The 14785-nt window shown below is 45.8% G+C and overlaps 1 protein-coding gene across 6 annotated transcripts in view; it reads left to right on the plus strand.

Annotated features, from left to right (window-relative positions):
• phldb1b (pleckstrin homology-like domain, family B, member 1b) overlaps positions 1 to 14785 on the plus strand; it is a 111082-nt gene that overhangs the window by 21165 nt on the left and 75132 nt on the right. For 5 of the 6 annotated variants that reach the window (XM_005752324.1, XM_005752325.1, XM_005752328.1 and 2 more), the window contains 3 exons: positions 1326 to 1427; positions 6328 to 6451; positions 7784 to 7954. In XM_005752324.1, coding sequence (XP_005752381.1) covers positions 1326 to 1427; positions 6328 to 6451; positions 7784 to 7954 — 397 coding nt within the window. Of the gene's footprint in view, positions 1 to 1325; positions 1428 to 6327; positions 6452 to 7783; positions 7955 to 11751; positions 12299 to 14785 lie in introns of those variants that run through there. The other variant, XM_005752329.2, reaches the window with a different exon arrangement.

Consider the following 14785-nt stretch of genomic DNA (forward strand, 5'->3'; position numbering starts at 1 on the left):
AGTGGGACTGAAGACTGCGTGTCCGTACTCTGCTCTTCACACTCTGTTTGTTTTATTCTTCACTCTCTGCTTTTTTCTTCCGTTCTTTTGATCATCGCTCACACACACACACACACACACACACACACACACACACACACACACACACACACACACACACACACACACACACTCATCTACCTGCTATCTTCAACTTTGGTGCTGCCAGTCAGGAATGTAGGTCTTCGCTTAGTGGAGCAAGCAGCAACAGGTCTGACCTTCTGAATGGGAGTTTATGTGAAGGGAAGCTTTAAACAAAAGACCACGATCAGGACAAAAAGACAGTCTGAAGAAGCTAAAGTCACGAGCAGTGCCACAGGTGTCCCGCTCACAGTCGAGTCCCTGCTGGGTTTGCTGGGTCGGTCAGTCTGGAGCAGCGTGGTGCCATGCAGGCGATGCATTTGCTGGACAACTGGAGAAAGGTAGTGGTTATATTTGGAGCCAACCACTGACAGGTGAACACTTAAACGCTGCTTGGTTCCTCTCACCGAACAAGAAAAGAGGAACAAGGTGTTTCTTCAGGCTCAAAAAGGAGTTTGGTTTTTTTACAAAAAAGCTCTTTGCTGAGAGCTCTTTGCTATTTTTATTTTCTGCCTGTTTTGTGATTTACTGTTTTTATGGCTCGCTCGAGGCTGCGCAGTCTGTCAGGAGAGCAAACACGCTGATAACGCAGCAGTGCTTTGTTATCCTGAAGGCAGAGCGTATCACGCACAACATTTTAGGCTTGCATACGACTCTGGTTGGCTCTGTAGACTCTGGGATAATTATGTGTTTTCTAACCTTTCCTGTGTGGTTTTCTGTGCTTCTCACATAATGACTGCAGTGTCTAACACCTACACTAATATAGACACGGAGCGTTATTTATACACATCCATCCTGTGCTGACTTGATGGAAATACCCCAAAAATGACGTGAATAATATGTGATGAGTGTGTGTTTGAGGAGATTTCCAGTCAATGTGTCAAGAGGTTTAAATGTGTGTTAAACCATCTGTTACCATCTGGTGTGTGTGTGTGTGTGTGTGTGTGTGTGTGCTGACAGTATGAATCACACCTATAGAGGCATTAGTGTGAGGGCAGAGTTGGGATGGGGATTCCCGACACGCACGCTCAGACTTTCATGAACTGTAGTGGAAACAAAGTGTGAGTCTGGGACCTTTTTAAGCTTTTAGCTTTTGCTTGGACATGGACTCCAAAAACAGAAATGTTTTTCCCTTTTTTTAACGTTTGAGAAATGAGCTCAGCCGTGACGACGTTTGTTACTCATGTTCTCATTTCCTCTTTCAGGATCTTCATGTGTCGCAGGGAGCCGTGGACAGCTCAGTGGATATGGACCGCCTGAACAGGAACATGCCGGAGTGTGGACGGCAAACTCACCAGGTGTTACAGGTGAGTGTGTGTGTGTGTGTGTGTGTGTGCTGTGAGATGGAAATAAGAGTCAGTCAGAGTTTTATTTTTGTTCATTGGTTCATTCAGTGTCATGCACGTTAGACAGAAGTAGACGCCTTACCTCCACACTAACCTTGAGATCCAGTGTTATCATTGTGACCTACAGTGGGAGCTCCACAGCATCCAACCACAAACAACCAGAGCTGGGAAATAAGTGCAAGTGCAGAGTAGAACTTTGTTTTTAATCTGTACTTTACTTGAGTAGTTTTTTCTGACAACATACAGTTTTACACGAATATCTGTACGTCGTAAAACGGGCTCGTTACTTTAGGTTTAACACACCTGTGGGAAGTCCTTACTTCACATCACTGCACGACTTCAAACAGCGCACCGATCGGAGACTAAACAGTAACGCAGTATCCATCACTGGGGCTTCTAACATACAAAGAAGTAACAGAGGCAAACCCATGTCATTTATGCATCATTCATAGCGCTGTGCTCAGGGTTCAGCTGTGCCAAACGAGCTGGACTGTGTTTTTTGGTGAGGACGTCAATAATAAGGTCAATAATTACAGGAGTGAGCATGAAGAGTCCAAACACTTGATAGTTTTGAATGAGCACATTTGTGTCCTGTAGCTCCAGCGAGCATTAAAGACTGTTTTTGTTTTTGAAGAACTTGAAGCACAAGAACATAATCATTTAATTAGTAATTAGATTACACCATACAGCCTCAGTGCCATTTTCTAGATGCGATCACTTGCTGAACAAAGTCTTCATTTAGCCATATTTATTAGTCGCTGTTAAGGCCAGAGATGCATTGAGACCGTTTAGAGTCGGAGTCTTTGTAATGTGGCCTGGGACACCGTTCTTCTAGACGTGGCAGCTTCTTAAAAACACACAGAGGGCGCTCTCGTCGTCTGACGTCCTCTGATGTTGAATGTCGGCACACTGGGCGATGGGACGGTGTCCTGGCATGGAGACTCCACGGAGCGTAAGCACAGAGGCTGCCGTGTCACTGAGGTCGGCTCCAGCAGCACATATGTTGGCGAGGGTAAAGCAGTAATTAGACAGACTCGCAGATTAGATGTCTGTGCTTCACACCTGCTGCTTCTAAAAATCCTGCAGGCATTAAGGAGGGGGGGGGTGTTCTTCTTCTTTCCTTTTTTTCTGTGCATATATCCAGTTAGAGATGAAACTTCAGTGATTCCTGCAGACGTGCTCCGCAGACATGAGAGACGTTTAAAGGGAACTCGTCTTCATCTGCAGATCTTTTCAGTAGCTTTGACATTCAAAGTACTCCTCATGTAGCTCACACTGGGCCTGGCTGCTGCCCCTCATATCTGCTCTGTATGACATCATAAAGATCCATGAGCAGTGTAAGGCTGAGCTTTTGGCTCCCAGTTATTTGTACATTATTTCAAACTTTGGTTATGTTTAATGTGAGCATCCACCAAGAAACTCATTTCTTATTTCTTCAAAAGCACCCAGCTCAGCACAGCAGCGTGAACGCCGATCTCTGTTTAAACAGTCGTCACAGCAGATATCTCAGTCAAACTGAGCAGCAGATTGCTGCTGGGCCGATGTCACCCACCTGTGCAAAACAGCTTCTTATACTTCTGAATTTCACTTCCTGGTTTGTGGGGTGTCAGCCTGATATTAGCACGGTGTGACTCCTCTTTCCTTAAAGTCTCTGCAACAAAGCTGATGAGTGCAAATAGGAGTGCAGGACCGTTCATCATCACTCCAAGAGGACACGGCAATGAAATGAAACCGAACTGTCCTTTCAGACAAGTTGGCATTAGTCTCCACATTTCTACAATAATTAATTCCAGTGGTGTCCACCCTTGAAGGAAATGTCATAGAGGTAGTTCATGAATATAAATACCTTGGTGTCTGGATTGATGACTCCTTCACCTTTAAACCACATATAGAGAGACTAGTAAAGAAGCTGAGACTTAAACTTCGTTTTTTTCTTCCGTAATAAACAGTGCTTTTCTTTTGCAGTAAAAAAACGTCTTGTCACTGCAACCTTTTTATCTGTGTTAGATTATGGTGACATTCTGTATATGAACGCTTCTTCTTCATGTCTTCTAATGTTGGACACGATGTGTCATGCTTCCTTGAGGTTTATTACCAATTGTAAATACTTGACCCATCACTGTGATTTGTACTTAAGAGTAAAATGGCCTTCTTTGGCCATTAGAAGACAGGGACATTGGTACACTTTTATTTACAAAGCTATGCTTGGACTGCTACCTCCTTATATTTGTACTTTGGTCACAAGGACAAATAATGGTTCCTACTCCTTGCGCTCAAATGATCAGCTGCTGCTGTCTGCTCCCCTTGTCTGCACAGAGTTGGGTAAGAAAGCCTTTGTCCACTCTGTGCCTTTTTCATGGAACCTGTTACAGAAAGACTGGAAACTGACTGAACTGTTGTCTTTAAATGTTTTTAAAACTAAACTCAAAGGCTTACAGGCTGCCTCAATAATGTGTAATTGTTTTGTGTAATTTTAACTTTGTTTGTTTGTATTTGTCTTGAAATGTGCTGCCTCTTGGCCAGGACTCCCTTGAAAAAGAGGTCTTTGATCTCAACGGGACATTCCTGGTTAAATAAAGGTTAAATAAATAAAAAATTCTGTTAATTCACAGAAAAATGAGCAAAAACCAGGAAACAATATTTTGAACACAGTTGAAAAAATGTTTTTCTGCTATTTAAATTGAGCTGAGAGAGATTTTATGAGTTTAATCCAACATCTGATGATATTGATGATATTTTTTTGATTTGTCATTTTTAGTTGAATTTGCTGTGACAAAGTGATCCTGTAGTGAATTCATCTCTTCAAAGGCAGTAAAGAAATCAATAAGTCAAAGAGACGTAAACAAGGTTATCCATTTAAAATCCCCCAAATAAACATGTGACCATATAATGAGCTGATAGCAGCGGTACCTCACAACAGCTTCACTAATGTACAGACGAAGTACATATTTGCTTCTTGGATTACATCACAGTGTGTCCTGCACATGCAGGCAGGAAGCTGAGAGCTCCACATGGGAGCAGCAGCACACAGCAGATAAGCCATCTTGCAGACTCCACCCCTCTCATCCCATCACTCCCAGTATAAGCTCTCCCAGTGCCGTAAGCAAGATGCCCTCTATCTCAGCAATCCTCTTAGACTTGACCCCACTCTACCCACCGACCCCCGCCATCAGATAATCCTATCAGGACACGCCTGGCTAGCTAACCAGCCGAGAGGACGGCGAGTCACTCGTCTCGTCCTGAGAATGAAAAAAACAACACACAGCCTCATAAGTGGGACACAAAGATGCAGACACAGCAGTGTTTGAAAATGCAAATCAATGCCAGTAAATGCCTCCACACTCCTGCAGCTCCTTCAACACTGGAGCTGCCACAGAGCCGTGAAAACAACGTCAGACGCTGCCTGTCAGCACAGGTGGAGCACAGGTGGAGCACCTCCACCTGTGCTCCACCTGTGCTAGTTTGAAGTCCCAGACACTGGGACTGCTCCAGTCCCAGTGTCTGGGACTTCAAACTAACTCTGTGTGCAGTGAGGGACAGTGTTGTGGACCGACACTCGTTCAGACAAGTTAATGTGTTCAATCATGAAAGCATGATGTGCTGGCTTTGCCCAACATCAGCTTCCATGCACTTAATCACTTCTCCCACAGTTTCATGCAGTCACATGTAGTTCACGAAAAGAAGTAATTAGGTTTGGGATGAACTAATGAACACAGTGGAAACACACACAGGCAGGAAGTGAAAAATGTTCAATTTACCAAAATAAGACAAAGAGAAGAAGAATGTCAGGCGGGGACGCTTACGAGATTTACAGCTCCTGTGCACGAGGCTGATCATGACACTGGAACAGAAACATAGTGCCAAACAGCCGCACATCCTTCTGCACAGGCCTTCATGAACATGTATGAGCCAATGGGAAATAAAGATGCTTTTAAACAAACAGTGCATCAAATATGTTGACCACTACAAACAAAGCAGGACCTGAATTTTTATCCATGCACAGGGTCACCAGTGAGAAAGCGTGGGAACCAGAGCAGGAAGTTCTCCATCATGGGAGTTTGTCAGAAAAACTCGAGCTAAGAGCTCCACGCAACAGCTTCGGTTTGTCCCGTGAGAACTCGTCTATCGAGCCTGGGCGCTTTCCTGCCTCTCAGTCAGGCCTCCGTGCTGCTAACGGTTACAGAGCAGAAGACACTTGCGCTGCGCTGAAGTGCTCATCACAGGTTTGCTCGCCAAACGCCCTCCAGGAGCTTCGTGTCTCTTAATTGTGGAGCGCTGTTGCCATGGTGACGTCCCTTCCCCCTCGCCGAGCTGAGCGCACGGAGCCGCTTCAGCCTGAGCTGTGAGGGGAAGACGACGCGCACACCTCCCTCAGAGGATGATGTAAACAGCCACAGCAGCCTCCTCTGTGGCTCTGAGTGAAGCAACAAAAAGAGCCATCTCTCCTCTGTGGCCGCCCCCTGTGATGCTGCACGTCTGTGCTTTTATGTGACGTGCAAAACCAATTAGTTTGACTAATGGACGAGAAACAATCTCCCGTTAGGTCCCAGTCACAGCACTTTACCATCCACACACACGCCACGGCGTGACCTCCTCGGGTTCAGAGGTACAGACGGTCGGCTCTGTCAGGCTAACACAGCACGCTGCCGTGCTTTCACATGGCCACACATACCGACGCTTCAAAGATGGAATGGTAATGGCATTTTGTATAATTAATTACACCTCTAGCAGACAATCAGAATCCCTTCTTGCGATAGAGAACATGCAGCATGAGGCGAGGAGCATGCTTTTAAATCACATGACCGATGTTTATTTAATGTGCCAAAAACAGTCATCACACACTGTTAATGTTTGTCTGCAGAGCACCCCGCTGGACCTGATCGAGACTGGAAAGGGGCTGAAGTTCCAAGCAGAGCGCCCCCACTTGGTGAGCTTGGGGAGTGGACGACTGAGCACAGCCATCACCCTGCTGCCCCTGCCTGAGGGTGAGAGCACTGCCTTAACACCAACCGTCACATTAGTTAGCAGTGGGAGCAAAGGGTACCTGAACAGCAGGTGTGCAGAGGTGCAGCCATACAGAGCCATCGTCGTCAGGCTGTGGTCACTAACTTTATGTTTGGTTCATAAAGAACTGGTTCTTCACTGATGTAGCGTTAATGCCACATTCCCATAGAAGCTGAGCTTTTACACATGATGAATTGCTCTCTTCAGTTGGGTGTCTTCCCTGCTGCCTGTAAAACGGCGGTGGTGAGGCCCCTTCTGAAGAAGAGCAGTTTGGATTGTAATGATTTTAAAAACTACAGACCTGTATCCAACTCACCATTTTAAGTACAATTTTAGAAAAACTTGTTTTTACTCAGATTACTGATTTTCTCAATGATAGACAGATCCTGGAGATATTCCAGTCTGGATTTAGGGTGAACCACAGCACAGAGACGGCTCTCCTAAAGGTTTTAAATGATCTTAGATGTAACTGGGACGCCCAAAAGCTCTCAGTCCTGGTGCTACTGGATCTAAGCGCAGCCTTTGATACAGTAGACCACGCTATTCTTTTAAACAGACTGAAACACATGGTCGGCCTCTCTGGTGCTGTACACAGCTGGTTCACTTCCTGTCTCTCTGACAGAACTTTTATGGTGAGTATGGACACATGCTCCTCTAAGATCCATAGAGTGACATGTGGTGTGCCTCAAGGGTCGGTTCTAGGCCCTGTACTTTTTAATTTGTATATGTTGCCTCTCGGCAGTGTCATCAAAAGGCATGGAGTGAACTTCCACAGTTACGCTGATGACACGCAGCTGTACATCTCCGTGTCTCCTGATGACACCAGACCAATGGATGCCCTTTTTAACTGTATCTTGGATATACGATCTTGGATGGCAGAAAACTTTTTACAGCTTAACCAGGACAAAACTGAAGTTTTAATCGTCGGTCGAGAGGCTCAGAGAGAGAAACTCTTGTCTAAATTAGAGGCATTTTCACTATGTCCTTCGCTACAAGTGAAAAACCTGGGTGTTATTTTTGACTCTGAGCTTGGTTTTATCCCCAGAGTCCGCCCTATTCTCTCTCGGGCCAACACGGAGATGCTGATGCATGCTTTTATTACCAGTCGCATTGATTACTGTAATGCCCTAATGGAGGCCGTTCATGAGAGCGGTCGCCGTGGGAGCAGCAGGGTGGAGAGCCTAAAAAGTGGAGTTTTTTAAAACTGTGGTAAAAATGTGAAATGAGACTGAACGATCTGTCGGTGCTACTACTGATCACTCTCACTGTGGCACAGCATGAAATCGAAGCCTCATACTTGTTCCTTCCCTCAGGCCGGACCACTCTGGGTCATGGTCCCATGGACATCAGCATCCAGGGTCCTGGTGTGGCAGCTCAGCACTGCTACATAGAGAACAGGTCGGGGGTTATCACGCTGCACCCCTGTGGGAACCTCTGTGCTGTTGATGCCATCCAGATTAGACAGCCCACTCGCCTGTCACAAGGTAGGAGCCGGCTCAGCCACGTCCCACGATACATTCTGCTTTTGGTGCAGTTTTAGTAGGATTGATGTTTCCCAGTGTAGTAAAGGATCCATGGTTTCTCTTTAACTTGGCGCTTTCAGCGGCCTGCTGATGTGCACAATCCCAGTAACTGTGAGTCAGAGAGTCTGGCTGCAGGTCTGTTGGATCAAATGCTCAGTGTGAGTTTTTAAAGGAGGAGGACCCCGAGGTTCCCGGGTTAGGGAGTTAACTGAGTGTGTACGAAAGATAAACACAAGGGTTAACTGGACAGCTTAACTAGCTCGTCTGTCTACACATAGAGTAGTAACACAACTGAAGGGACCATCGCGACTATGAGATCCTTAGAGAAAGGTGTGTCGCACACCAGTACATTAATGTGGCCAATCTTTGGAAGAGGGGCGAGTCGGGATACTCTACATATTACTGTAGATACTTAATGCAGAAGCCACATGAGTCCCTACAGACTGGCTGGACCAAAGGGAGCTGAAAGTGTGTAAAAGTCTTGAGCCACATTTCTTCAATGTGAAACAGGTGCAGCACTTTATTGAAACACCTGTAAATATACTATGAGCTGGAAAGTCACTTCTTGGTAATAATAATAATAGATTGCATTTATATAGCGCTTTTCAAGGCACCCAAAGCGCTTTACAATGCCACTATTCATTCACTCTCACATTCACACACTGGGGGAGGCAGCTACAGGTGTAGCCACAGCTGCCCTGGGGCAGACTGACAGAGGCGAGGCTGCCATATCGCACCATCGGCCCCTCTGGCCAACACCAGTAGGCGGTAGGGTAAAGTGTCTTGCCCAAGGACACAACAACCAGGACAGAGAGCCCAGGGATCGAACCGGCGACCTTCCGGTTACAGATGCGATTCCCAACCCCTTGAGCCACGGTCATATGTGACCACCTTTATTCTTAGGCAGCTTTACTTCAGCTAGTCTCCAGGGACAGTTCATAGGAGGACATGCTGTCTGTCCAACAATCCCACCCTGCTCCAGTATTTTAGACCTTTTTCATTCTGAGTCTTCAGTCTATCAGACCTGCTGATTTTCAGTCCAGCTCATGTGTAATGTGGCATCCCTTTATCCATCCATTCGCTTAGCCTCTTCAGGGTTGGGGGTTGCTGGAGCCTATCCCAGCTGTCATAGGGCGAGAGGCGGGGTACACCCTGGACAGGTCGCCAGTCTGTCGCCATTCACTCCCACATTCACACCTATGGGCAATTTGGAGCTATCGCAGGGATCCCTCTTATCCCTGTTTGACAGCCATCCTCTGATCACGAGCGTTTCTGATGAGGCTTCAGTTCATGGGTCATCTGAAGGGTCAGCTGTATCTCACATCCTGGACTTTTCCTCCTGTTTCTTCTTGTTTCTTGTTTAAGATGATAACTTTCCAAAACTGTTCATCTGCTCCAGGCAGATTTTTTTTAGCCCTGTAGCTTCTTCTTTTTGGGGACACACTGTACGCATCCTGATATATACCAAGTGTTTATCTAATTATTCTTTACCTTGTTGGTGTAAAACAAACTGCTAAAGTATGTAAAGATACAGCTTCTTGTCTTTAATGTGTAAACACAACTCAGGCTCATAGTCAGAGTGCAACTAGTGTCATAAAATTAAAGTAATGGCTAACTGGTGCTCTCTATTATTACGTGGAGTCAATTAATAGCCAGAACTGAAAAACTGAAATAGAGTCCAGGAAAATAAAAAATGTCACCAAACTTATCTTTAATATTTCAATTTATTTTCTCAGAGAAATGCCGTAACACACACACACACACACACACACACACACACACACACACACACAGAGTTTCCTGTCATGTTGCCCAATTCACTGCTTTTAAAGGAAGTAAAACTGTAACGATGTAACTACTGCAGCGTAGTCATGGAAATTCATGGAAGTGTACATCAGAGCCTCGGAGAGAGCGTGCTGTGTGTAATGAGAATGAGTTAAAGAGACAGTACTCATCATTACTCACAGGATGTGTACTTCCCTCTGTACTGCTGTGTAAGTACAAACACTGTAGTGTTTTTCTCAGAGCCGTAGTACATGCAGTACTTTCTTTAAAGCTGTGCAGCAATTCTATGTCCTGCACAGCTCGGGGATAGGTGTATGTCTGCAGTGGGTCCCTTTGTCACTGTGGCATTTTGACCTGAACAGTGGCAGGGTAACCTGAGTGGGGACACTGGGCTATTTATGCTGCGCCCTTTACCCCAGACAGTCAGTCCTGGGGGGGAAGGTTGAAAAATGAGTGTGTGGGTGAAGCAGAGTTCACTGTCAGGCTCCTGGACAGTAATGCACAGTGGGAATAGCTGCAGTCCTGAAAACAGCAGCAGTTTGTGTTGTTTACAAGGCGGTAATGCACACCTTAATACACGCTGATATCTGATTATACAACAGGAAGTAGATCAGACTTTATTGGTTCCTACCACTCCCTTGGGTTATGTGAGTAATACTTTACAAGGCACAGAAGTATTCCCCTCAGGACAGGTGAGCGGGGCAGCATAGCAAGCTATGACTAGATGCTGATGTGTGTCAGCTAATCTAATGCAGCTTACCTTGGCTAGACTAAAGAGTCTAAACCACGCTACAGCTCTGCCTTGTCAGCATTTCAGTTTAGAGGAAATCAAGCAGCAACAAGCTCGTGTTATCAAAAAATGGAAATGTGTTCAGCGAGAGGGTTAGTGGTAACTGTCTGTGGTTTCAAATCAAGAGAAGTCTGTCTGTTCAAAGAAGGTGAGCTAATACTTTACCTGGATAATAGCTGCTTGGTTTCATGGAGCCTGTGAGGAAGAATACTAAAAGAAAATAGGGCCCAGATAAAACCCTTCAAAGACATTAGCAGATGAGTCAGAGTCTCTAACGTCCACATGTGTCCAACATGGCTGCTAATAGACAAACTCTCAGACTCAGGACTGAAAGAATCAGAGGGGCAATGTAAAATGTTGTTTCTGCCTTTTAATTTCAGCTCAGTTTCCCCTTCTTTAATTTGTCACTTTAGGCCTGAGGTGTCACTGGTCCTGTCCACATCAGGTCAAAGTGGGCTCACAGTGTAAAGCGTGTGTGACATCCCTGCTTTAGGCCCACGCCTTCACTAAAAGTCTACTTTCTTCTGTTTGGCCAGCTTCAGGGAGCCAACGAGGAGCAACCCCATAGATTGGGAGGTGCTGAGCAGGCTGTGCTTTTAACAGACAACTATAAAAATCTGTGACGGGTTCATTTATTTAAAGGACAGATGGTTGAATGTTCCTGCATCATCTGTGTTCAAGGGGCAAATAGACAGCTTGTTTCATTGTGTGGGCTGAGTGGCTGGACCAAGGCCTGCGGGAAGATGAATAAAGATTATTTTGAATGGGAATACAAAAAACTAAACAGTAACTTCCTGTTAAAGGGAGTTTTTCCTTCCCACTGTCACCAAAGTGCTTGCTGATAGGGGGTCATGTGATTGTTGGGATGTTCTCTGTATTATCGTAGGCTCTAGCTTACAGTATATGATTGACTGATGCTGGCGCTGTATAAATGAAACTGAATTGAATAAGGGGGGAATAAGTCCACCTTAATTTACCTGGAGGATTTTCCTACGTGTTTCCACGCTCAGTGGGTCAGGCATCTGGCATAAACATGCTCAGTAATTAATAAAAGCCCACAGGACCGTAGTGTTTGCAGCAGAGGCTGATGTGCCTGAGGAGCTCCGTTTTATGGCTGGTATAAATGGCTGGTAATACGCGGGGCTTGACCTTTGTTCTTCAGTGATTAAGCTGAGATATGAGAGAGAGGTCGACCTGCTTTCTTTTCACGTTAGAATCCGCTCTGCTGGCGCCCCTACAGACCTACAGTCAGGTTGCATAATCAATAAATCCGCGGTATGGATCAGTCACATTGTTGCTCTCTATCGTTCCACTTTGGCCCCCTGTCTCTGACTCCGGATCTCCACCTCCCTCCTCCTCCTCTCCGGTGTCTGCTCCCTGACAGCCCGGCTCTCTCCGCGGGGCGGGCATAGGGATGACTGTGAGCCAGCTGTTACTCACAGGAGCCCCGGCAGCAGAGGAGCACTCCGCGGACAGACGCGTGGGGAGGAGGCACACAATGGACAAAGATCCCGGTGACTGTGGACTGCTGCTTCAGTGAGCGTGGACACACGGACACAGGGACAGCTCCTGCAGAGTATACTGGAGTCTGCACCGCACCCCAATACACGCGCGGGATTGTTCCGCAATAAAACCCAGACAAACGGGCAAAAACACGTGGCTTTTATTTAAAGGACCTCGAGCGATGAAAGCGGCGGAGGGACGGCAGAGTTTCAGCCGCACGAGTTAAAGTAAGTTGTCGTGATTTCACCGCGTGTTCGTTTGAAGCGTTTCCCGTGCTTTGAGTCGGTGCCCGGGGCTTTGTGGAGGAGGAAGGTGACGGAGTTCGGGGAGATGGAGCAGGGTAACTCCATGCTGAGCTCGCAGGTTAGCCACCACCAAGCAGCCGCGCTGTGAGGGTGTGTACGCTGCCATTACCCGTTTCTGTCACCAAACTCTATTTAAAAACTGCGCAAATGAGTCATTTTGTGTGCAAAGTGCCAACCTGCATGGCGCAAACACATTGTCTCTGGCTTCCTATTCATTTCTATGAGGTTATTCAAAATACGGCATATATGAAACAATTATTTCTTTAAAAAAATCAACTTTAATTGAGCTCTTGCTAGTTTATCATCGTTAACTCGTTTGCTCTGCTGGGTAGCTGCTAGTTGTGCTGGCAAATTGCAAAATCCTAAAGAAGTGAAACAAACAGTACTGGCAGCTAAACTGGTTAAGCCCAGGTGTTCCAAACACCTTTGGGACACAGCAGAGGATTGTGAGTCCGCACACAGAGCACCTGCTGTCTCCAGCCTCTCAGTGCTGAGTCCTCACTTCCTCTCCTCCATGTGAGTTCTGTTTATAGGCGACAAACGCATACACGTCCGGGCTGGCGTGACCAGACCTGTCTGTCTACGGTTACACTGCTATTCCTGGGTGCCAATGTGACCTAACCAGGGCTGTTTACTGGAACACAGTGAGAGTTTCCCTCTCATGCATTCTGCTTATTTTGGGGGCCTCGAGTTCAAACTGAGGACCTTGTTGCAGAGCCATTATTCCCACAGTGTATCCCTGCTGCTCCTCAGCATCTGCCGTTTCTGACCTAATACGTCGACCCCATTGTAAAGAGAGGATGTGGGAGAGCCCTCTGCAAACACTCGTCAGGCTGCTGTGTGCTCCCCTAAGCACAGGTCAGTCCTGTGCTGGCAGCAGCTGGCAGCCATACCAGTGTGCTCCTGCATGCTGCTGTTCACACAGTCTCCTCTTTGCTTCTCTCAGTTTCAGTTGGTTCTTAATGTTTATGTAGCTTGGCTCAGTTTCCTTTGGTTTGTATATGAAGCCTTTGAAGGAATAAGTTTCTTTATATTTTTCCAAAAACTACCATCCTTACTTGAACAAATTAAGTGAGCCACACAGCAAACTGTTGCAAAAGGCTCAGTTTCAAGGCTGGATTTGTATGTACAGTTTGAAATAGCAGTGAGAATATGATAAGGTCCTCTGATGGTTGGAGACATAGTTGGTGAGGCGGACCAGGTGGCAACAACCTGGAGTCGGTCCAGAAACGTCACATGATGATTCCGTTTACTACAGCGGGATCTAAAATACTTTATTCATCCCACATGTGGGAAATTCTTCTGTTATAGCAGCTGAAATGATGACGAAATAACTGTATAATCATTGTTGTACAACACGGAAAGTTATGTCAGATAATTCCACTGAACATGTTCCCACAAAGACAGAAGTCAGGTCCAGTTCAGCGACTGAGTAAGTGGAGGTGAGGCATCGATCCTGGACGTGGGTCTCAAACAGATGGTCTCCAGTGGACAGCTTTGGACTGGTAACTGTAACTGTTGGCCATTCCTGTTACAACAAAGCTATTTAAACCATTTAATGACAGAAAAGTTCCAGTTTTATCTGCCTGTCTACTTTAGAATAAAAAAGGTCCACAGTGAAAATATAGGACATTTCCTGTGAATGAACAAAAACCTTGTATTTTCTAAGTAGAAGTGACTCTGAGCTGACAGAACCACACGATCCAAGTCCCAAGAGCTATGTTCAGATTTCATTCAGTAGTATTTATACAGTACAATACAGTAGTATTTCTCTATTGTATATAAAAACCGAGAAAACATTTTGCACCTTGAGGTATATGAGGGATTGACTGTGTGGTTCAGCCTCTGTGCACTAACAGAAAGCTGCGTTTCATGGAGCGTTATTATATTTGGCTGTTTGCTCAAAGAAGCAACCAAACCTACGGCCCTGTGAGTACAGCTCCAAGATCAACTCTGGAAACTTGTTATAAAGGGAGAAAACATCCTTAAAGGCTACAGCTGTTTTCTCCTAACAGGGTACATCAGCCATAGCAGATAGATTTATATATAACCCGTGCTACGGCTGCACGAGTGGAGCTCAAACTGCGTATTCAAGTTTCCAGGTGGAAACTTTAAACTAATGCAACAAAGAATACTTTATCAGTGCAGAGCATGCTACTTAAAATAGGAGGCTTTTAATTTAAAGGTTAGCACTCATGGATGCAGTCCATACAGAGTCTGTCTGTGTAAATCAGGTGATGATGACCCACTGGTGTTGCATTTATTTAAGAAAACAAAAATCACACTCAGAGTTTAGGCTGCTTTGAGCACCAGTCCACCTCCAGCCACGTGTTGGATTGGGCCTCGTGCCTCTGGGAGCGTGTTTAACAGCGGGGGATTGGCCCAAATTGTCCTGGCATAAAGGAGGGG

Source organism: Pundamilia nyererei, unplaced genomic scaffold, assembly GCF_000239375.1.
Source record: "Pundamilia nyererei isolate P.nyererei 1_Seehausen unplaced genomic scaffold, PunNye1.0 scaffold00353, whole genome shotgun sequence".
NCBI classification, from domain to species: domain Eukaryota; kingdom Metazoa; phylum Chordata; class Actinopteri; order Cichliformes; family Cichlidae; genus Pundamilia; species Pundamilia nyererei.